Raw genomic sequence first — 22,360 nt, forward strand, 5'->3', positions numbered from 1 at the left:
GACACCTCCTCCCAGACGACTGTAGCTCTGTCAAACTGACATAAAACTAGCAGCAAAATCAGAAGCTAAAACCTGAGGGAAAGAGATGAGGGAGCCTGAGGCTTTGATAAAACACTTAAACGGCTGTAGTGCTCTGGACTAACAATCTCATCGGCTTGCTCGTTGGGAAGAACAACGCACCCATATCTATTTGTTAGTTTTTTTTGTTCCATCCAAACTCATTCCTTATTGTTAATTTTTGCTATGCTTGAAGTTTGTTCGTGTTTAATCTTTAATGTACAGATGATTCATGGTGCAATAGAAAGACCTCTAGGCCTCACCACACCTGCTATAAATCTGGGCTTAGAAATTCCTAGGGTTTTTTTCGGAGAGTGTAGGAGCACCTAAACTTTTGAAGTCTTGATTTTCTTATGTTATTTTCTTTATATGGAAAATTTTAAAAACCAGCAATAGCACATAGCCATTTCCAGAGTCCTTTTTCCCTTGACCAGCTCCTGACTTTAAGACAAAAAAGATCAGTCGCTCATTTTCCTGGTCTCCCCTAAATCTAGCAGAGTTGTGAGTGGTCTGGCCAAAAACAATGAGAGATAAAACTCAAGATGTGTTTCCTGGGTGGCCTCTGCAGCCACCTGAGGCCATGTGGATGGATGTCCATGGTCTCTGCTGCCATCAAGGACCATGTTGGGGTCTGTGGTCCTGCTGCAGACAGGAGTCATGTTGATGCCAGTGGCCCACACTGGTGCCAAAGGCCATGTGGATGTTTGTAGTCTATGCTGTTGCATGAGCCCATGTTGGTGTCCATGAGCCAGGCTGCCACTGGAGACTATATTGGTGTCTATGGCCCATGTTGCCCAGAGGCTGTGTTGACATCCTTGGCCTAGGGCAAGTTTAATTATGCTTTGGTGAGTATAGGGGTAACACAAATTGGATGACTTTCTTTCTCTCTTTCTCTCTCTCTCTCTCTCTCTCTCTCTCTCTCTCTTTCTTTCCTTTTCCTTCTTTCCTTCCTTCTTTCTTTCTTTCCTTCTTTCTTTCTCCTCCTTTTTCTCCTCCTTCTTCCTCCTCCTCTTCGTCCTTCTCCTCCTCCTCCTCTCCCTCCTCCTCTTCCTCTTCTTCTTCTTCAGAAGGAGATCACAAGGGTTGGAGTGTAGACCTGGTGGAACTGAGAAGTGAGTGTGATCAGGGTAAATGATGTAAAATTCCCAATAATCATTGATAATATTATGTAAAGTCTCTTTTTAAATAAAGTGTGCTCCCTCCACTAAGGCCACACCCCTAGAGATCCCAAAATTTGCCAAACAGTGCCACCAATTGAGGACCAAGTGTTTAAATAGTTGAGCCTATGTGGGATATTTTTTACTCAACGCAGCACAGTGGTCAAGAGAGCACCTGGAACAGCTAGCTGCTGGCAGACGGAGACTAGGTCCTTCCCAGCTGCCTCTCACCTCAGCCACTTGCTTCCCCACTGTAAAATAAAAGTTACCTGCAAATCCCAATCACCCTCTGTTTTGCTACCTAAACACTACAGCAGATTCTCTTCATCCATAAGGACACATTGCCACATTCCCAGTGGGTTCCTGAAAGCACAGTAGTGTCAAACCCTTCATGTGCTGTGCATCTGATCTACATGTGCTATGCTTTTTCTTATCCATCCCTACCTGGAATAGTCTAAGTTTATGTTTGGCACAATAAGAGATTAACAGCAGTAACGAACAATATAGTAGAACACATAATAAAAATTTTGTGAATGTGGTCTCTCTATCGATCTATATTATAATTACCCTTCTTTTGTGATGCTATGAGAATTTACAATGCCCATGTGATGCGATAAAATGAGGCAAATGATACAGACATGATTTAATAGTGCTAGGCTCCAATGTAAATGCTACTTGAACACAGGCAGAGCCAGACTGCAACAGTTGACCTGATAAACAAGAGTGCTACTGTGACTAGTTGGGGAGCAGCATAGAGATGGATACATTGAAGCATGGAGTTGATTTAAGTCTCAGGTAGGAAGGAATGGACTGATGTTCACAACATTCCCATATCTGAAAATGTTATGAGCAGCTTGTTCCTGGGTTGTCTATTTGTGGTGGTTTGGATGAGAACTGACCTCCACAGGCTCTGACATTTGAATAACCAATTGGGGGTGCTATTTGGAGAGGTTTAGGGGATACAGTTTTGCTGGAGAAATTATGTCACTGGGGGTGGGCTTTGAGAGTATATGTCCTCTCCCTAATTCTGGTTTACTCTCTGCTTCCTGTGCCTGCTGCCCTCCCTGCTGCTTGCTGCCCCGCCTCTGCCCCGCCACGTTGGACTCCTATCCCTCTGGCACTGTAAGCCTAAATTGACTCTTTCTTCCACATATTGTCTTAGTCATAACATTTTATCACAGCAACAGAAGGATAATATACTATATAATATTTTTAGGGATGGAGAGATGGCTTAGCAGTTAAGAGCACTGAATGCTCTTCCAGAGGTCCTGAGTTCAAGTCCCAGAAACCACAGGGTGACTCCCAACCACCTGTAATGGGATCAGATGCCCTCTTCTGGTGTGTCTGAAGACAGCTACAGTCTGAAAATGAGCTATAGTATACTCATATACATAAAATAAATAAATCTTTAAAAAAAATTTTTCAAAACATAGTTAACCTATACCTAAAATCTCAGAAAATGTAACCACAGATCAGTGGGGAGAAGATTGCTGTACCCCGTGACTGTTACAGCACTAGAAGCAGAAATGGCCTTGTTCTAGCTAAGGATGATTTCTGGAACAGAAACAGACCTCCAGAGAGAGGCAGCTGCAGCACAGCACAGCACAGGTGGGGTTCCAACAGCATCCTGGATCTCTTTCTCCACCTGCACGTCTTTTTTTCCCCTGCCTCCATTTTTTATTAGATATTTTCTTTATTTACATTTCAAATGCTATCCCAAAAGTTCTCTATACCCTCCCCCAGCCCTGCTCCCCTACCCACCCACTCCTACTTCTTGGCCCTGGCATTCCCCTGTACTGGGGCATATAAACTTTGCTAGACTAAGGGGCCTCTCTTCCCAGTGATGGCCGACTAGGCCATCTTCTGCTACATATGCAGCTAGAGTCACGAGCTCTGGGGGTACTGGTTAGTTCCTACTGTTGTTCCACCTATAGGGTTGCAGACCTCTTGGACCTGCACTTCTGCCTCACGCTCCTGTACCAACTCTGCCTTACCTAGTCCTCCATGGCGGGTTTCCATTAGCCCAGACATCTCCTTCAGCTCAACTACCCTAATTCAAAATGAAGCATCTCTTCTTCAGCAGAAGCCACAGACATTTCCAGGGTTGTCATTATCCCATTAGAGGTCACGGACCCATCTCTAAACATACTGAGGCGCTGGGAGTTTAGGCTGACTCTTCAGTGAACAAACAGACAGGGAGAGGGGCTGGGTAATAAAAGGGGCAAATTTCTAAGATGGCTGTCTTCTTGCTCACCCTCCTGACTCAAGACAAAAGCTTAAGACATGGGCCTTGTGGGATTTTCCTCCCACCAGCAGACCCCTGCTGATGGACTGGACCAAGACATGTTACACAACAGTTGTGGGCCTGTCAACCACACTGTCTTTTTTCAGACTGACCAACCCCAAATTAGGGGAAGAAAATTCTTCAGAAACTTTAAGAACCCCAGCCTGAGAAGACGCTGGATTTGGGGGCTTTTTGAGTCCCCACTTTGCTTTGCAGAGTGTCTTTATTGCTGTGTGTCTGCTCATGCGTGTATTCTTCCTCCCCCAGATAAAAATGCCTTTCTCAGATGCTGATTCTGCCCGCTGCTGTCTGCAGTGTGGGAGAGCTCTCCATGCCACCTGTTGCACTCCAGACTTTTCCTGCCTTTTAATTCTTTGGCAGAGAAATGAACCCAGTTAAAACCCTAGACTGTGTCACTAGCTCTGTGACCAATGAAACACATAGATCAGCCATGGCTAGGTCCCGTGCAAAGCCCCACAACTATGGTGAGGATATGGGGATGGGGCAGAATGGCACCTAATTTGCAGGAAATGCATCAGGATATATGCTTGCCCCTGATTGACCTGATGAGAAATAGAGTGGCCCTGTGATTTTGCAATTTTAAGCCTTTGCAAAATGTGACTGGTGGCCATTTTCTGGGAACCCAGAGATGTAGACCTGGCCAGAGCCCATTGTCCTGGTTTAAAGCTTGCTTCAAAGTCAGCTCTAAAACTGTGGAACTGGTCTTTTCTCTCATGATTTTCAAGGTCCCCTTTAAAGGCACACCCCCAATGGCTATTGTCCTTTCACTAGGCCCCACACGCTGAAGAGTCCACCACCTTATAGTAGTACCACAGGCTGGGGACCAACTCTCAACATGTATGCCTTTGAGATAAGTATATGAGCCGAACTATAATAGGACTGTAAGAAACTAAGTCTAGCCAGGCAGCAGCACACATGTCTTTAATCCTAACACTCAGGAGGCAGAGGTAGGTGGATCTCTGTGAGTTCAAGGCCAGCCTGGTCTACAGAGCAAGTTCCAGGACAGCCAAAGCTAAACAGACAAATCCTGCTTGGAAGGAAGGAAGGAAAGAAGGAAGGAAGGAAGGAAGGAAGGAAGGAAGGAAGGAAGGAAGGAAGGAAGGAAGGAAACTAGAATTGTAGCTGAAGGTGGGAACAGAATAATACTTGGAGGGGGGGGGGCTCTCATTAATAAGGACCTCAGCCAACCAGGGAGACGTTCACACAGATATGAGGCACAGTCTTGTCCATGTCTCTCAGTGTGGCCTTTATCCTGCCCTGGCTTCTCTGTTCCTATGTGATGAGAAGCGACACTTCCTTAGATGGGGACTGATTCTTAAGGTTAATTGAAAGTGGCCTTTCTCATGAATCATCTACCACACTGAATTATTTATCACCAGCAGGCATTTGAAGACCTTGAAACTCTTGGACTTCGAGCAAATCTCCTTGGAAATGCACTTGCCAATTTCCTTTTGACTATGGAAGGAAAAAACTATGTCTGCTGTTGTTTCCAGGTTTTCCAACACCAGAGACCCAGCTATCAGCCAGATCTGAAAACAGGAAATGGGACTATGGCTGCTCCCAGTCCTGGGAGGCACTTCCATTATGTGAAGTTGGCCCTAAGCCAGCCTGGTCTCGGAGCACTCACGGTACAGAGGGGAAACTCCATAGTACCCTTGACTCTGGCCTAGTTCATGGGCAACACCGAGCAACACGTCTCCTGGGGACTTATGTGGATCCATGGACCCATCCAAGTAAGGGATCTAGTTCCACTGCCTTCTAGAAGAGCAACAATGCCTCTTTTTCTTTTCTTTTTTCTTTTTTTTAAGATTTATTTATTTTATGTGAGTACAGTGTCATTGTCTTCAGACACACCAGAAGAGGGCATCAGATCCCATTACAGATGGCTGTGAGCCACCATGTGGTTGCTGGGAATTGAACTCAGGACCTCTGGAAGAGCAGCCAATGCTCTTAACCATTGCGCCATCTCTCCAGCCCCCATGATGCCTCTTTAGTTTCCTCATCTGAAAGCCTGGCTCTGATCCTCAAGGCTGATATGAAGTTCAGTGGGATGTTATAAAGTGGGCCTGAATCACAATGCCCAGAGCACTTTGAGCCACAAAAAAGAATGAGCTTCCTTCTGCCTTTCTTCTAGTGAGAAAAGTCCCAAGCTACGTGAGCTGGCCAGATGTGGAAGATGCTTACAGAAGAGCTCAAAGCGTGAGCATGAGTCCCAGCAGCTGGTGCCCGGGATGAGGGGCTCCTGAGGAGTTTCAAGTGCATGTGATACGTGGCCAGTGTTGACACAGGCCACGGTCATCACAGCCTTGGCCCGAGAGGCATAGAGCTGAATAAGACAGAGCTCGGCCTCCACGAAGGAGCTAATCTGCTGGAGAGGGTAGGACAGATGACAGCCACAGAGGTGGAATCCCTTAGTCATCATGGCAGCTGCAAGAACTACGGGAGAACAAGGAGCCAATGATGACCTGCTTCGTGAAGAAGGTGCCAGAGGTTCATCCAGCAGGAGGAGCCTGTTCGAGGCAGGTGGGAGGGGGTTGAGTATTTTGGGTATACTGAAAAGAAGCCAGTGTGTTGGCAGATCCTTGAGAGTATCTGCATCAGGCCAGACACTAAGAGGCAAAGGGATGGAAAGAGCTTGAAAGGGATGAGGTAGGAGAGATACTTGATCAAATGGGAGGCACCCAGAGAAAGCCCCTGCAGTACTGTTTGTTAGTGATCGAGGCCTGGAACAGGGTTCTGGAGATGATGAAAATAAACAGAGGAAAACACTAGCTTGGATGTTGGTGGCCAAAGAGGAGGCCAAAGAGGAAGAGGGTTGCACTGGGAAGGCAGAACATGGGGCTAGGGCCATACCAGTCTCTATTCAATACCCAGATTTAAACCCAGTGCAATTCAGACCCAGTAGTGAAGGCGGCAAATACAAATAGAGTATCATGCCTCGTTATGGACAGGGTTACCAGGAAGGGCACATACGGGCCTTTCTGGATGCCTGAAGCCACCCCTGGGACACACCAAAAGGTCCAGGTAGCGGGAAGAAGAATGTGAACCACCCCTGCCTCAAGTCCAAGGGATGCATAGATGCTATCTATGATCAACCCAATGACTGTCCCAAAGTTGTCCACACACCTGTCTTAGTCAGGATTACTGTTGTGATGAAACGCCATGACCAAAAGCAACTTGGGGAGGAAAGGGTTTATTCCACAAACAGTTCCATAGACTAGGTCATCATCCAAAGCAGTGAAGACAGGAGTCCACACAGGGAAGGAGCCAAGAGGCAGGAGCCGATGCAGAGGCCATGGAGGAGCGCTGCCTACTAGCTGACTCCTCGTGGCTCGCTCAGCCTGCTTTCTTCTAGACCCAGGACCACCATCCCAGGACGGACTGATTCACATGGTCTTCATCAAGCACTAATTAAGAAGATGATCCACAGGCTTGCCTACAGCCCAGTCTTCTGGGGGCATCTTCTCAGTTGAGGTTCCCTCCTCTCTGATTTCTCTAGCCTGTGTCAAGCTGATATAAAAATCAGCCAGCACCAGAGTAACTGGTGAAGCAGATGTCGAGTTTGCAACCTATGAAGATGCTGTTGCAGCTATGTCAAAAGATAAAGCAAATATGCAACACAGCTATGTAGAACTCTTCTTGAATTCTACAGCAGGAGCAAGTGGTGGTGCTTATGGTAGCCCAATGATGGAAGGCATGGGCTTGTCAAACCAGTCCAGTTATGGTGGCCCAGCCAGCCAGCAGCTGAGTGGTGGTTATGGAGGTGGATATGGTGGCCAGAGCAGCATGAACAGATATGACCAAGTTTTACAGGAAAACGCCAGTGATTTTCAATCAAACATTGCATAGGCAGCCAAGGAGCAGTGAGCAGCAGCTACTACAGTAATGGAAGCCGAGCATCTATGGGCGTGAATGGCATGGGAGGGATGTCTAGCAGGTCTAGTATGAGTGGTGGATGGGGAATGTAGTTAATTTTGATCACTGACTCTTGGTCAAAAAGAATTTAAAAAAAAAAAAACTCCTCAGTTTAAGAGTTTTTGCAATCCATCCAGCCTTGTGGTTTTATGCCTGATCTCTTAAGTGAACATTGGCATCGCTCAAAGAAGGCTCTATGTTGAACACAGCAGTCACCTAGGATGATAGAGCAAAGCCGAGTGAACTGTAACTGTTAAACTTAATTCCACCCTGGCCTTTCTACTCCCCTTTCTCTCAGCAACTGTCCTGGCAACACAGTGAGATTGGAGAGGGTCAGGAGAGTCCAGGGCTCAGAATGATTAAGGAGATGCTGAGGCTTCTCCAAGCCCCTCACCTTTCCTCCCAGCTGTGCCTTAGACATCCGTGTGTGTTAGTTCCTACTGCTGCAATGACAGCAGTGCCAAGGTCAGAGGCTGAGGTGTGCCTTCGTGGTGGTCTCGACCTGGAGGTCCAGTATACTAGGAGAGGTTCCAGAATGAAGTAGTATGGTCACTAATTAGGGACAGCAGACTGCAGCTCTGGGACCTCTGTCCCCAGTAGATAAAAGTTCACAACTCATTCTGCCTTGCCTCAGTAGAGCCTTCCCACCAACCCACCTACCTATGTGGCCTTCCACCCTTTGGCAGACACCACACCAGCACCTCTGGACACCCAGCAGTAAAGTTTCATCTTTGGGTGTTACGTCTATGATTGTAAAACACAAGACGGACCATCCCTTCCCCATTTCCTTAGGCTCCCCTCTTACAGATGCCACTGGGCCTAAGAGTTGAACCTTCCTAGGGAAGTTCTACAGGAGTGGAGAAAGGGTGCTCGCTGAGGGTGTGAATTCACAGGAAGGAATCCCTGGAGATCCCTGCAGAGCCCCTAGGGGAAGCCTCTCATCATCAAAACAGCCAGATAAAAATCACCATGACAACCGTATATAGAGAAGACCCAGTTAATGATCACCTGGGTCAGACTGTCACCTTAGTAGCTGCCATCCCTTACACACTTTTTAAGTCACCGCTAAGACTGTCATGGTGGTGAGAGCCTCTGATGCTTGAAGGCTCTTGAGGTGTTAGTGCTAACCTCGGTGAGAACGGCTTGGACAAGAAGTTGTGAGTGACAGATCGGGTTGGAAACCTGGACATCTGGCCTTGTGGAACCTGAGCTCCACACAGCTGCTGGGACAACTAGACGGGTAGATCTGTGCCCAGGAAGGCTCAGGAACCCCAGCCTGGGATTGGAAAGGCCTCCCGGAGCCAAACCTGGTTGGGGTCTAGAAGGAGGTGCAACTCAGCTCTTGAAGGAAATCAGAGGAGGACCCTGGCCGCAGGCTCGGCGCATGCCAGGGCCACCATGTGTGAGGTACCAGATGCGGAGTCCACTGTCAGTCGCTGGTGAAGAAGGCTCTGCTCTACCCTCAGTGATGGGAGTGACTCCGTACCTGGCAGGGGCCGCAGAAAGCTGCTCCCGCCTCTGGCAAGGGCCCCTAGGACCTACCCCTCCCGCTTTCCGGACTTGCAGCAGCGCCTCCGAGCCCCTCCCGGGCCAGGGCCAGCACCAGGGCGGGGCGTCGCTGTGACCTGGGGCGCTGGAGCCCTGCCTCCCGGCCACCCTGCAGCAGCCTTCACTTTCTGGAGACTCGGCGCCCGCCTTGCCGGGTTACCCCGCCGCGCTGTCCAAGCAGCAGCCTGAGTCTTAGAGCACAGGAGCCAAGCACTGCCCAGGAGCTACCCGATGGCAGGTAAGTGACCTCACCTCCTACCCCTGTCTTATGGCGCGGAGTCTACTCTCTGCCAACAGTTCAAGTACTTGTCTCGACCATGCCAACCTCGGAAATGGAGTAAAAGGTGTAGCTAGCTCTTCTCAGACAGTCACCGTTATGTGTATGGGTCCCACCTTCTCAAGCATCTATCTAGACTCCTGAACTTGGGAAAACCCACACCCGCCGGTCTCTGCAAGTGAGACCAAGCCTCTAAGCTTTGTTGGTAGCTCCAGGCATAGCCTCCAGAGTCCCTGAAAATGTGGGAGTCCAAGGATCCTTAGGTCTCTCTCCATTTTTTTTAAAATCTGCCTAACCTGTTACAATAGGCTTCACTACCTGCCACCTCCCACCCAAAACATGGGTTCCCTTGATAGAGGGCAGGGGCGGCGGGGAGGGGAGAGACTGACTGGACACTGACTACAGATCTTAGAGCATGTGGGGACTCCCATCTGATTCCAGGTCTCACCACCACCACCAACCCCCAAAACTGAGCTCTGCCAAGCCACGGGGCAGCAATTCCTTCCTGGACTTAAGTGCATGGCACCCACACCCAAGCTCACATCCAAACCCTAACAGGAACCCTGGGAAGGTTTGCTTTCTACTCTGGAGCACAGTGGCCACCAAGTGCAGGGCCAACTGTTCCCAAGGGAAATCTTTTGGGCTGAGACCAGCAAACATCTTACTTATATGCCGTTCCTGGGATGGGGCACTGTCTAACTCTGCTCACTCCCAAGGACAGAGCTGTGTGAGTTGGTGGGTAGCTTTCCTCACCCAGCTCACAGCCTGCACTGGTGGTCTCTGCCTCAGAGCAGCTGGCCTTCCTGATAGGAGGCATCATTGGGGGGCTCCTTCTGCTGATCGGAGTGAGCTGCTGTCTGTGGAGGAGGTTTTGCACCACCTTCACCTATGAGGAACTGCCAGAGACGTCAGACCCGGCCACCATCTCTTACTTCAGCAGAAAAGAGGACAGGCTCTACCAGTATTCTGGGACCCCACCTGGCAGGTAAGGTTCTGGGCCTTTCTTTCTCTAAGGCTTTGCTCAAATTTTTGCTGGTGGGACGGGACAAGGTGGCAAAGCAAAGTTTTGTTGTGGGGTGCCTCTCTCAGGCTGTCAGCATGCTGGAAACTATGCCAAGAAACCCCAGAAACCTCACAACAAGCTGGAGGCAGGCGCTGTAACCCCATTTTCCTGCTGGCAAAACTGATTCTGAGGATATAAAAAACCAAGCCCAGATACCACAACTAGGAATTATTATAAGCCAGACAGACTGCTGTCAGGCTATGCTCTAATTCCCACATCACACTATTATGGGTAGACAGACACTCTGTGTGTGTGTGTGTGTGTGTGTGTGTGTGTGTGTGTCCTAATATAGCCCCAGAAGAGATGCTCTTGGCTCTCCCTGGCTTTTCTTTCTCCAGCCTCTGGCACTCAGCCACTTGGCTGAGCATTGGGGTCACATAACTCATTTGCCATCTACATGTGGTTTCCCTTCTTTTGGACAGGCTACCAAGTGTACCATTTGTGGTACCCCCTTCTCACCAAGGTCGAGACTGGGTGCCCCTACAAGGTGGTGATTGGGCTGTGGCCCCACAGGACCCCTGCGCTGTCCCAGAGCACATGGCCTGCACCTCCAGTGCCAAACCTGGTAAGTCCTCCCAGGACTCAGGCAGGGGCTGATCTGGCTAGATCTGACCATCTGCTTCCACTCCTGTGGCCAGCCCAAGGATACCAGAGTTACCACATGTTTCTGGTACTTTGTTCACCAAGTGCCTGCTTCACTCCATACTCATATGCTGTTGTGGAGTTAGACTTAACTGTGTTCCTCCCTCTGAAGGGGAGGGAACCACGACCTCATTTGTAACTGAAGCTGGGCATCATCAGTACTTTGCCCAAGGATACAGAGGTAGCAGGAATTTGACATAGGAGCCCATGAGAGGGCTTTGCGGGTAAAAAGCACATGCCACATAAACTTGACTGCTTACATGTGATCCCCAGAATCCCATGTAAAGTGAAGTTCAAGAATGGGCTCCACAGGGTTATCCTCTGACACACAAACACACACACACACAACCATGATATCATGTGCATGCCCATACACACACATACTCACAAAAAAAAAAAAGAAAAAAGAAATAAAACAAAAAATGTAAAGGGTTCAGTATAGAATTGGAACCCGTGCATGCCCTGGAACAGAACTGGACTAGGTCCTGCCCCAGGCTGATGGATTGATTGGTCAACTGAGAGGGCAGAAGGATAGAGAGTGATCACAGAGCTTAGCAGTCACCTCTTTCCTCTGAAGATCTCCCGGGTGCATGCCAGTATCCATTTGAAGTTGAAGAGTAAGAAGAAAGGCAACAAAAATAAATAAATCTTAAAAAAAAAAAAAGAGCTCTAAGAAGAAAGGCAACATTTCGGCACTCTTTATCCTTCCCTAGACACTGTAGAGAGGAGCCCGGCCAAGTGCAGGGGATGATTCATCAGGAAACACGCCCTGATCTCCAAGATTGTGGGGACAATCAGGGACAGGTAGAATGGCTCTGACATATAATGAGCTGCCTGGCAATGCTGTGGGTGCACCAAGAGCTGGCCACTGTCCCCAGTGTCCCTGTCTTTCTCTGGCCCGCCAGACCTCCCTCCCCTTCTGTTGTAGGAGATGCATGTGAGATGGGGAGCATCAACCCGGAGCTGTACAAGTCCCCAGAGGACACGAGTGAGACAGGCTTCCCTGATGGCTGCCTGGGCCGGCTGTGGTTCTCCGTGGAGTACCAGCAGGAGTCTGAGAGGCTGCTGGTGGGCCTGATTAAGGCCCGGCAACTGCAAGTCCCCTCTGAGACCTGCAGCACCTTGGTGAAGCTCCACCTGCTGCCTGATGAACGGCGCTTCCTCCAGTCCAAGACCAAACACAAAATTTGTAACCCACAGTTTGATGAGAACTTCATCTTCCAGGTACTTCTGGAGCAGTGGTATCCAGTGCCCTTGGGCTCCCTGGGAGGGAGCATTGTGCAGGATAAGCTGGCTTCCTACAGTAAGAGCTTTCCAGCCCTCCAAGACACTTGAGCCTCCAGCTCGGCTCACTCAGAGGCAGGAGCAGGATCTTCCGGAGGTAGCCCCTGGTGATGAGGGGTTTGGTTTGTCTTGTTTATTAATGAGGCTTAGAGATAGGTGGTCAGACACTGGGTTCCTCCTGTCCTGGCTGCCTTGGAGAAAGAAAAAAGTGAAAGCACATTTTGAAATGTCTACTCAATGCTAGGCTCTGGTCTCAGGAGCTCTGGTCTCAAGTGACCCAATGCCCTGGGCCTTATAGGCAAGGTCATCCAAGGAAGACCCTCAGGCCTATTTGAGTTGGGGCAGAAACTGCTTGTCCTGGTGGACCTGTCAAGGACAGGAGCCATGGCTGCAGCCTTTGGTGCCTTTGCCATACCCTGAGTCTAAGGTTGGGTAGGAAGCCTGTGCCCCGTGCTTACAGCAGCCTGGGAACCACAGCAGGTGTCTGGACCTCTTAGAAGGACCTGCCAAGAGGTCTTGGACAAACGTTCTCAAGAGCTGTGCAACACAATGGCCCAAGGGGAGGAGAGGCCAGTCCACTTCCAGAAGCATGTGATCACAGGGGGCTGGAGTATGGTTCAGGCCTTCTGCAGGAGGCTGAGAGCTGGGAAGACGTGTGGCCCAGCCAGAGGAGGCCCTCCTGCAGGAGCGAGCGCTGGGAGACCTACAGAGGGTACCTGCCCTGCTCTTATCAGTTCCCCAGGCTCTCACACCCAAAGGCTTTCTTGTTTGTTTGTTTGCTTGTTTTTCTGTTTTGTTTTAAGGGATTGTCTTAATTATTTATTCAAATTTGATTTTTTTCTCTTTCTTTCCTTCTTTCTTTTTTTTTCTTTCTTCCTTCCCTTCTCCTCTTCCTCCTTCTCCTCCTCTCCCTCCTCCTCCCTCTCCTTCTCCTTCTTTTTTGTTACAGCTTGATGCTAGGCCCTTGCCATAGGGTATTTTAATATTAACTTTTTAGTATTAATTTTTCGTTATTCTTGAGAATTTCATATATGTGCTTCCAATAAAACCTGATCAGATTCTCCCCGTTGCTGCTCCAAGTACCTCCCCATCCAAATACCCACAGCACAGTCCATGTTTGTGTCTCTCTTGAACTCACAGAGATCCTACTGCTTCTGCCTCCCAAGTCCTGGAATCCAAGGCAGTCACCCTGCACAGGTTCTTACAGTCCTCCATTTCTCTGAGATGTCTCATGAGCCTCGGATGGGGCGAGGGCTGAAAAGGATGTTCCGTTCAGGGATAAGCACTCTGTCTCTTATTATCTGAAGTGTGACCAGTTAGCACGCCCCAACGTGAGCCTGGCCTCCGTGCTCTGGGAAGACGGATCTGAAGAGGCCGATCAGTACTGCTTGGCCATCTGCTGTAGGCCGGACACAGAGATTGGGGCTTTACCATCGAGACAAGAAGAATCATGACCCCCATCGCACAGTTGTGAAGGCCACAGCTCTGAGAAAAGAGAGCCCATCTCCACAAAACCGGGTCATGATTTCTGGCACACCTTTTCTGCAAGTAAACACGTTGCAAGGGCAGATCCTGGTTACTAGGGTACCAAGGAGCCCCAGGCAGCAATGGGTACAAGTCCTCTCAAAACACTGTATGATGAGGCCCAAGCCTAGGTATGCACTGCCCCATGATGGGGCCTTGCTGCTGAGAGGCTTCCCCAAGGAAGGTTTGGATGTATATCCTGTATCCAACATGTTATATTTTCCACCTGGCCCCTACTCCCAGACCTGACCCTGGCCTGGGTCCTCTCCTTCCTTAGGTATCCAGCCAAAGTGTCACCCAGAGAGTGCTGAAGTTCTCCGTGTACCATGTAAACAAGCAGAGGAAGCACCAGCTCCTGGGACAGGTGCTATTCCCATTGAAGAATGAGACTCTGGCAGGGGACCACCACCGTATCATCTGGAGAGACCTGGAAGCTAAGAACCTGGAGGTGAGATGGTCGCCAGACACATAGCACTTGGTATCGGCATACTGTGGGTAACCAAGATATGCACAGGGTCCCCTGGCACCGCCTGGCCAGCACCTTCCCTTGGGGTGGGGTGCCGTGTCAGACTTGTAAGGAAGGATTAGAGGACAGCTTGCAGGACTAATTCTCCTTCCACCACACAGCCCTTGGAGACTGAGCTTAGTCAGGTTTAACCTGCTGAGCCTCTAGCCTGTATCACAAATTGGAAGCCAGCTTGGGCTATGGAAGTGAGCCTCTATCTCACAAAGACATGCACATTTGGATTCTCACACAGGTCAGAAGGCTGTGAAAGGGGACACAGCAAATGGGAATGCCTAGGTCCAGGGAAATGTTTATCTCTCCTTTCCAATTCCTCAGGGAGGACCCATGTGAGCCCAGCCAGGCTTTAAAATCCAGAGATTAGGCTCTGGTCCATTACTACAGGTTAGGGATCTCTTACCCAGAATGCTTAGGACTGGGAAGGTTTCAGATCTTAGATTTTTTTTTAAATTTTGCAATATTTACATATACATAATGAGCTATCTTGGGGAGGGGACTAAAGTCCAATTCAATGTACATTATATGCACATTAATCGCAATGTGCAGATATAACTTTATACAGTATTTTAACTAACTTTGGGCAGAAGTAGAGAAATGGCACAGTGGGTAAGAGTACTCGCTGGAAAAAAGAGAACCTGAATTCACATCTCTAGCACCATATGAAAGTCTGGCATGCAGTCTTATAACCCTGTCACTGGGCACGGATGGAGTCTGGGAGCTTGCTGGCCAGCCAGCCTAACACAGAGGACTTCCGGTTCCCTAAGAGACCATGTCTCAAGGCAATAAGTGACAGAGGCAGAGAGTGATAGAGGAAAGTACCCAAAGTCCTCTTCTGGCCAGAGTGACAGGAGTAAGCCCTTCTGTCTCTGCCTCCCTAGCCCCCCTCTGAGTTTGGTGATATCCAGTTCTGCCTCAGCTACAACGACTACCTGAGCCGCCTGACTGTGGTCGTGCTCCGGGCCAAGGGTCTCCAGCTCCAGGAGGACAGAAGTGTTGTCAGTGAGTCACCCCTGATCCTAAAGAAGGTTCCTCCTAGTGAGCCTAGCCAGGGCTAGGCAGAGTCTGACCTCCATACCAGGCATCCAAATTGTGCTTCACGTGCCTAAGAGCAAGCACCCAGCACCTCCTCTGCTCTGTCCTCCCTCTGCGGATACCTTTGGTATCAAAAGCCTTTTCTAAGGCAACAGTAGCTGCCAAGGGCTCTGCCTTGACCGGAGACCTTGCCCTGTCCCTCTTGTTCCTCAGTGCAGTGTCTTGGTTCTTCAAACTGCCTTGCCTACCTGGCCTGTCCCTTTGCTGAATGGTTCCAGTGTCTGCAGGTTCAGCCCCATGCTTCCCCATGCCTAAGGAAAGGCTCCTACTCCTTGGGGGGACTGGTACTCTAATAGTGCTCTGCTTCCTGGCCTTCCAGAAAACTGGAACCAGGCACTAAGCCTGCTCACTTGATGATGCCCAGCCTGCTAGCTGCTGGAGTTCAGAGCATCTGAGCTCATCTGTACCCCACCCTGAAGCCCTCAGCTTCAGGATGAGCAGGGGTTTGAGAAGGTCCAAAGCCTGAGTTCCCAACAGGCAATGCCTTCCCAGCAGGGAGGCTGGGCTATGGTGCCAGGTTCCAGTAAACTGGGCCAGCTGAGCATGAGAGCCTCCAGTGCCAGAGGAAGGAAAAGGAAGCCAGGTTTCTGTGGGTCATAAAACATCACATTGTTTGCTCCAGCCACATCCGCCAGCCTGGGCAGCAGGGACCAGAAAGTGATGGGGATCTGGTGATTCAGAGGGGGCACGTGCCTCCTAGCCAGAGATCCCACTTTAGGAGCTGGGCTTGTGCCCACTTCTCCTGCCCACTAGTGTATGTGCACTGCTCCACAGGCGTGTCTGTCAAGGTGTCTCTGATGAATCACAACAAATTCGTCAAGTGCAAGAGGACTTCGGCTGTACTGGGCTCCATCAACCCTGTGTACAATGAAACCTTCAGCTTCAAGGTTGACACCAATGAGCTGGACACCGCCAGCCTTAGCCTGGTGGTGCTGCAGACCACAGAAGGGAACAGTAAGGCCTGGGGAATGGGAAGCAGGGGACATGGTGTTGGGGCAATGGGTAGCAGGGGCCACTCAGTTGTAGGCAGCACTCAATGGCTACCCTCAAATGGAGTTGTCCCTGCTTCTAATTAAAGAAACTAGCTCTCAGAGAGGCTGAGACACTTGCCCGTGGCCACAGAGCTTGCCGATAGGTAGCCTGGGGCTCGTGGCCAGCCTTAGTCCAATTGGACTTTGTCTGTAGTACCCTAGAAAGAGGCTCAAGGGTAGTTGTTTCTTCCTCGTTCTGGGTGAATTGTCAAAGATGTCAGGCAATTGGTTTCCTGTCGTGAGTACTGTGTTCTCTGCCTTTCATCATGCCTTCCGAGATGGCCAGTCAAGGTCCTGGATGGGTTATCCTTGCCAGTGGTCCTGCACGACCCATCCACTAGAATCCACCATCACTAACTACGAAGCAAAGCCACTGGGCCATGGCTGTTCCTGGGCTGGATTTGGGACCTTCTCCCCAGTGGTAGATGATGGGTGGACATTACTGCTTCATGCTCTTGCCCGGTGTGCAAGGAAGCAATGGAAGAGGCCTTCCTCCTACAAAAATGCTTTCTCCCATAGCAATTCAACATGTCTGGGTTTAATGTGACCTGGGCCAGGGGTCAGGGCAGTGAGGGACAGGGCTGCAATGCAAGCTCTCACCTCATCTTCTTCTCTAAGGTCCCAGGGGGAGGAAACAGTGCTGGGTGGCTGTGGCTCAGGCTCAGGCTCAGGGAGGAGGGGCTTGCTACTTCCTCCCAGAGAGCAGGGGATGGGAAACAAAAGTCAGTGCAGACCTTAGGATGAGAGTACAGCTTCTGTATTTAAGGACGTGACAAAGCTTTCCCTCCCCTGCAGAGAGCTCCCCCCTGGGCCGCGTGGTAGTGGGCCCGTACATGTACACCCGTGGCAAAGAGCTGGAACACTGGGGGGAGATGCTTCGAAAGCCGAAGGAGCTGGTGAAGCGCTGGCATGCACTCTGCCGCCCCACGGAGCCCTGAGCCATTGTGTCCCCATCAGGATGTGCGACACCACACCACACTGTGGACATCCCCTCTAACATTCAGTGCACTGTGGGGCTAGCCTGAGCTCATGAGTGTTCGTGTGCAGGAAGGAAAAGGGATACAACCCAGTTTCAGCCAGTATCTGGCCGGGAGCCTCTCCCAACCCACCTAACCCCTCCGGATCTGCAGGGCTCCTGATCATCAAGGTTGTGACCTCAAACAGGATCTCAGAGGTTGAGAACTGATACTCTGTTTGGTGGAGCACAGCTGCACGTGAATGGGAGCACAGCACCAGCTAAGTCCCGCCACCTTGGAAAGCTGGTGGTGGGTTGAGTCCACTGCTGCACTGTTTTCCAAGCTGGGCGTTCTCTGTCTTCCACCCAGCAGAGTGAACTGTGGGCCACAACAGGGAGAGAGAGACCTGTTGAGCAGCCCAACCACATACCAGGAGGTCAACGAGGTGGTCGAGGTGGTCGGCACAGCTTGCCAGTGTAGCTATTCCCTGGAGCCATATAACACAATGCAGCCAAATTTGCATGACATCATGAGCACAGCCATCCTCCTGGGGATGCCACACCGCTTGCCCCACTTCAGGTGATCTCTTGCTGGGTTTCATGGTTACCTGGTTACCAGAATTTGGGCATTCAGTTCCTAACTCTTACTTTGGACAGGTGAATCCATGGAACCATGGTATTGTGCACAAAACCGATGACTGTGGCAAGAGGTATAAACTTCATTAGGTCAGTGGTCCCCAGAATCAAAGTCGCTGTCATCAAATGCCCATTAGTTGATCTAGTGAGCAGCCACCGTGCCTGTTATTTCTCTGTGTGTCTGTACCCTAAGCTGCAGACAGGCAGACGAGTCCATGCACTGTACCTAAAGCTGAACTGTCTGCCTGTGTCTCTCTTGTCATCTTCAGTGAAGTGACGGGAGCGTTATCTGTGCTCTTTAGGTCCACTTCTGATGTCTATCAGTACGCAAATACCAGTTCTGCCTGACTGGTCCACAAGGACACACCATCTTGTTTGTTTCTTTCTCTCTCGCTTCACGTACATACTTTCAGGGTGACTCACACTGCAGTGGCTTCCAATAGCTTCACACACACACACACACACACACACACACACACACGGAGATCCTTGTACCTGCAGGGCAGGCAGCTGAAAACAGAACTACAGTATTTCATCTGGAACCTGGAGACCATGGATGCCACCACACCCATACTCCAGCGTGAGACCCGTGATTTGCAGTGGTCTTCCCCGGATGACCAGCGAAAGTTGGCAGACTGGTACATCTGACAGGCCTCTGAGAAACTGTAATGGCAAGAAATCAGCAGGCTGATTGCTCTGAGGAATGACAGAGGGAACAGACATATTGTAGGGACATGTATAGACTTAGAATGGCAAAGAGACATGCAGGTTTTCGTGGGCCAGTGTGAGCTCGCAGGGGCTGTCTCAGATCCTGTGACTCTAGCAGAAAATTTTACAGTCCCACAGAATATCTTAGAATAAGGTGATCAGTTTCTCAGAAAAGTATACAATTTGATCCAATTTTATTTAACACATACTAATATGAGAACCCTCTGACAAATGTCGGTTATTCAACTTTCAATCCGTTAGCATGATATGTTTATCCACTTGTTTTACTTTTTTTTTTTTTTTTTTTTTTTGAGACAGGGTTTCTCTGTGTAGCCCTGGCTGTCCTGGAACTCACTTTGTAGACCAGGCTGGCCTCGAACTCAGAAATCCACCTGCCTCTGCATCCCAAGTGCTGGGATTAAAGGCATGTGTCACCACCGCCCGGCCACTTGTTTTACTTTTAATAAGAGGGTTTGGGGATTTGTAGGAGACAGAGGGGTCAAGGGCATGACAAGAAAACTTACAGAATCAACTAAGTTGGGCCCATAAGGGCTCACAGAGGGTGAACTACCAACCAGAAAGCCTGCATGGGTCTGGCCTAAGGCACATATGATATGGTACAGCTGTGTAGCTGGGTCCTTAAGTGGACAGCAAGGGCAGGTGCTGTCTCTGACTCTGTTGCCTGCCTTTTGGTCCCTTTCCTCCTACTGGGCTGTCTTGTCTGGCCTCAACAGGAGAGGATGCACGCAGTCCTACTACAACTTGATATGCCAGGCTTCCGTGGGAAACCTCCCCTTTTCTGAAGAGACACTGAGGAGGAGTGAGTGGGAAGGGAGTGGGCGGAGGGGACTGGGAAGAGAGGAAAGGAGAAAAGTATAGTCAGATATAAAGTAAATAAATTAATTAATTTAAAAAAAAAGAGAGGTTTGAGTTTTTCGTTGTTGCTGCTGTTATTTGTTTGCTTGCCTGTTTGAGACAGCGCCTTCGATTTAAATCCTTGGCTGGCCTGGGGCTCACTATGTAGACCAGGCTGGCTCCAACCTCATAAGAGATCCACCTACATCTGCTTCCCAAGTTGAAATTAAAGGCATGCACCACCATGTCCTGCTTAAGAGTTTATTTACATTCTAGTTTTAAATTTTGAATTTTCATAATGCACAGGAAAAATATTTTTCTAAACATCTTTGATGTTTACTGTATGTGTGATCTTAATTGTAAAAAAAAATAATTGAAGCTCTGTGAAACACAAGGATTTTGTCTGTTTCTTTTGACCCGCATCATAGATCCACTGTGGGGCTTCAGAATATAGCTCTGTGCACATCCGCATAGTACAAAGACAACCCATGTGTGAACTGGAAATCAGCTTTATAATTACTATACAAATCTCTGAAAGAACATCCTGCTATAAACTTGATAAAGCATCTTAAAGATAGTAATCAAACCTATAAAATACCAACTCTAAGAAATATTAGCTGTGAGGGCAATTAACTATAAAAAATTAATTTAAAACCATATATTCTTTTTAGATAGGCTTTTATTTTCTGAAGAAGATACTTTTTAAAATGAAATAGGGCTAGAGAGATGGCTCAAAGGCTAAGAGCACTGGCTGTTTTTCCAGAGGTCCTAAGTTCAATTCCCAGCAACCACATGGTGGCTCAGCCATCAAGTAATGAGATCTGGTGTCCTCTTCTGGCCTGCAGGCGTACATTCAGGCAGAACACTGTATATACAATAACTCTTTAAAATAAATAAATCTTTTTTTAAAAATCATGAAATAATAAAAAACGGCTATTATAATAATTTTTAAGTTAAAAACTTTAAACTTCTGTGTATGTGTGGGTGGCTGCTTGTCTGTGTGTGTACCATATGTATGCAGGTGCCCAAGAAGGCCAAAAGAGGGCACCAGAGCTCCTAGGAATGGAGTTACCTAATGTGGGTGCTGGGAACTGAACCCAGATCCTCCCGAAGAGCAGCAAGCGTTCCTAACTACTATGAGCCATCGCTTCAGCTCCATCAATATGGATTTTAAAGAGATCATCAAAATCCAAATCCCCATGCTGGCATAGTGACACACCCCTTATAATCCCATCATGCACAAGGCTGAGGCAGAAGAGTTTCAGCTTTAAAGCCAGACTACATAATGAGTCCCTATTAGAAAGAAGGGGAGGGCGGGGTTCGAATCCTCATCATAGAAACATTTTTCCTTCAAACCCTTGAAATTTAGATTCATACATTTTTGGCAGAGAAGCCATTAGTAGTCATCTTAAACAAAAAGAAGCAGGTTTTCTGTATGTTCATAAAGCTGCTTTTAAGCAGACAGTGCAATAGGGATTGCGAAGCCAGTAAAACCCTGGTTTCTAAGAACATGGCCCATGGAGCAGTGTCTACCACTGGCAGCCTTCACCACCCACCTTGAGCTCTACAGTGAAGCCCAATACTCCAAACTGCTGTTCCTGACAGCTTGCAAAAAAAAAAATAACAATCGGGTTATACTGGGGCAGTATTAAACTTAATTATCAACTGATGTAATTAACTTTCATAAAGGAGTTTAGAGGGCAGAATTCTTTAGGGCGAGCAACTACTGGTCATCATAAGAATATAACATCAGTATTCTGCTTTCCCCAAAGTCAAGAAAACAAAGAAAACAATTCTAATCTACAAGACAGCAGGAAAGGGAGTGTCCCATCACTATGGCACGCGTGGAAATACCGTATGAGGAAGCATGAACGGACATGGTCATTATTTAAACCTAGCATGGCAAGCCAGTGGTCAGGTTTTGAAGAGTCATGAGTGTCCTTCTTCAGAGAATCCAACCAAGAGCTCTTCCTCTGTGGGTCCTGACTCCAATTTCTAAAAGAAATATGACATTTCCCCCAAACTGCTAACTTTCATAGTTAGCAATGAAAGCTCGACAATTCAACAAATGTTTCCAGGGGGGATGTCCCCTGGGGCTATCTTTGCCTGGCTGCCTTGGTAGCCTTGGTCTCCAGCTTCTCAATTCCCAAGCTGCAGAGACGCGGCAGCTGCAGCCTTTGCCGCCCTGAACCTCGACTCTGTCCACCTGCTTAGCCTCTCGGTCAAACCCAGAAAGTTCCTGGAGAGCAAAGTGGTTCTCAGAAACTCTTTCATCCCTGTGCTTTGCTTCTGACTCAGGGGCTCTTTTTAAAAAGGTCTGTGCTTCATCCAGCTTTCCCCCTTGTTGTTAATGTGAACATCTATCTGCCTCTAGCGGAAAAAGTCCTTTCCCAGAAAAAGAAGGCCCAGCTTGGTGGAGGGTGGGGAGGTGGCAGAATGGCAGCAACTTGGTAGGTAGAGCCAGGAGAACCAGGATTCAAGGACACCCTCAGTCAAAGACAGTGGGTGAGCTGCTGTCTTCACTTGGCTCTTGGTGCATAGCAAATGACCATGGGCTCTCAGGGATACAGCATCAACATTTTTATCCTGTGCATCTGTGGGTTGGCCGAGCAGGAGTTACCCCAGGTGAGGTAACTTGTTCTCACACCGTGGGTCTGGATGGGCTGTGGGATCCTTGCCAGACCAGTGCCATGACTGTTCACAGTGACCACCAGCTACCCAGGGACAGCGCCTGTCAAGATGGAGGCAGAAGCATAGGAGGGCATGTTTTTTATCTTCTGCTTGTATG

At 48.9% G+C, this 22,360-nt stretch overlaps 1 protein-coding gene across 1 annotated transcript in view; it reads left to right on the top strand.

The window, feature by feature from the left end:
• Positions 1–17,624, top strand: part of LOC110309561 (synaptotagmin-15) — a 26,642-nt gene extending 9,018 nt beyond the window's left edge. The window contains exons 2-9 of the mRNA XM_085829014.1: positions 9,001–9,220; positions 10,017–10,244; positions 10,745–10,887; positions 11,893–12,188; positions 14,050–14,220; positions 15,174–15,294; positions 16,162–16,341; positions 17,214–17,624. Of these exons, the coding sequence (XP_085685140.1) occupies positions 9,001–9,220; positions 10,017–10,244; positions 10,745–10,887; positions 11,893–12,188; positions 14,050–14,220; positions 15,174–15,294; positions 16,162–16,341; positions 17,214–17,356 (1,502 nt within the window). The 3' untranslated portion in view covers positions 17,357–17,624. The remainder of the gene's footprint in view (positions 1–9,000; positions 9,221–10,016; positions 10,245–10,744; positions 10,888–11,892; positions 12,189–14,049; positions 14,221–15,173; positions 15,295–16,161; positions 16,342–17,213) is intronic.
• Positions 17,625–22,360: the final 4,736 nt, after the last annotated feature.

Source organism: Mus caroli, unplaced genomic scaffold, assembly GCF_978045245.1.
Source record: "Mus caroli unplaced genomic scaffold, Mus_caroli_1 scaffold_12, whole genome shotgun sequence".
NCBI lineage: Eukaryota > Metazoa > Chordata > Mammalia > Rodentia > Muridae > Mus > Mus caroli.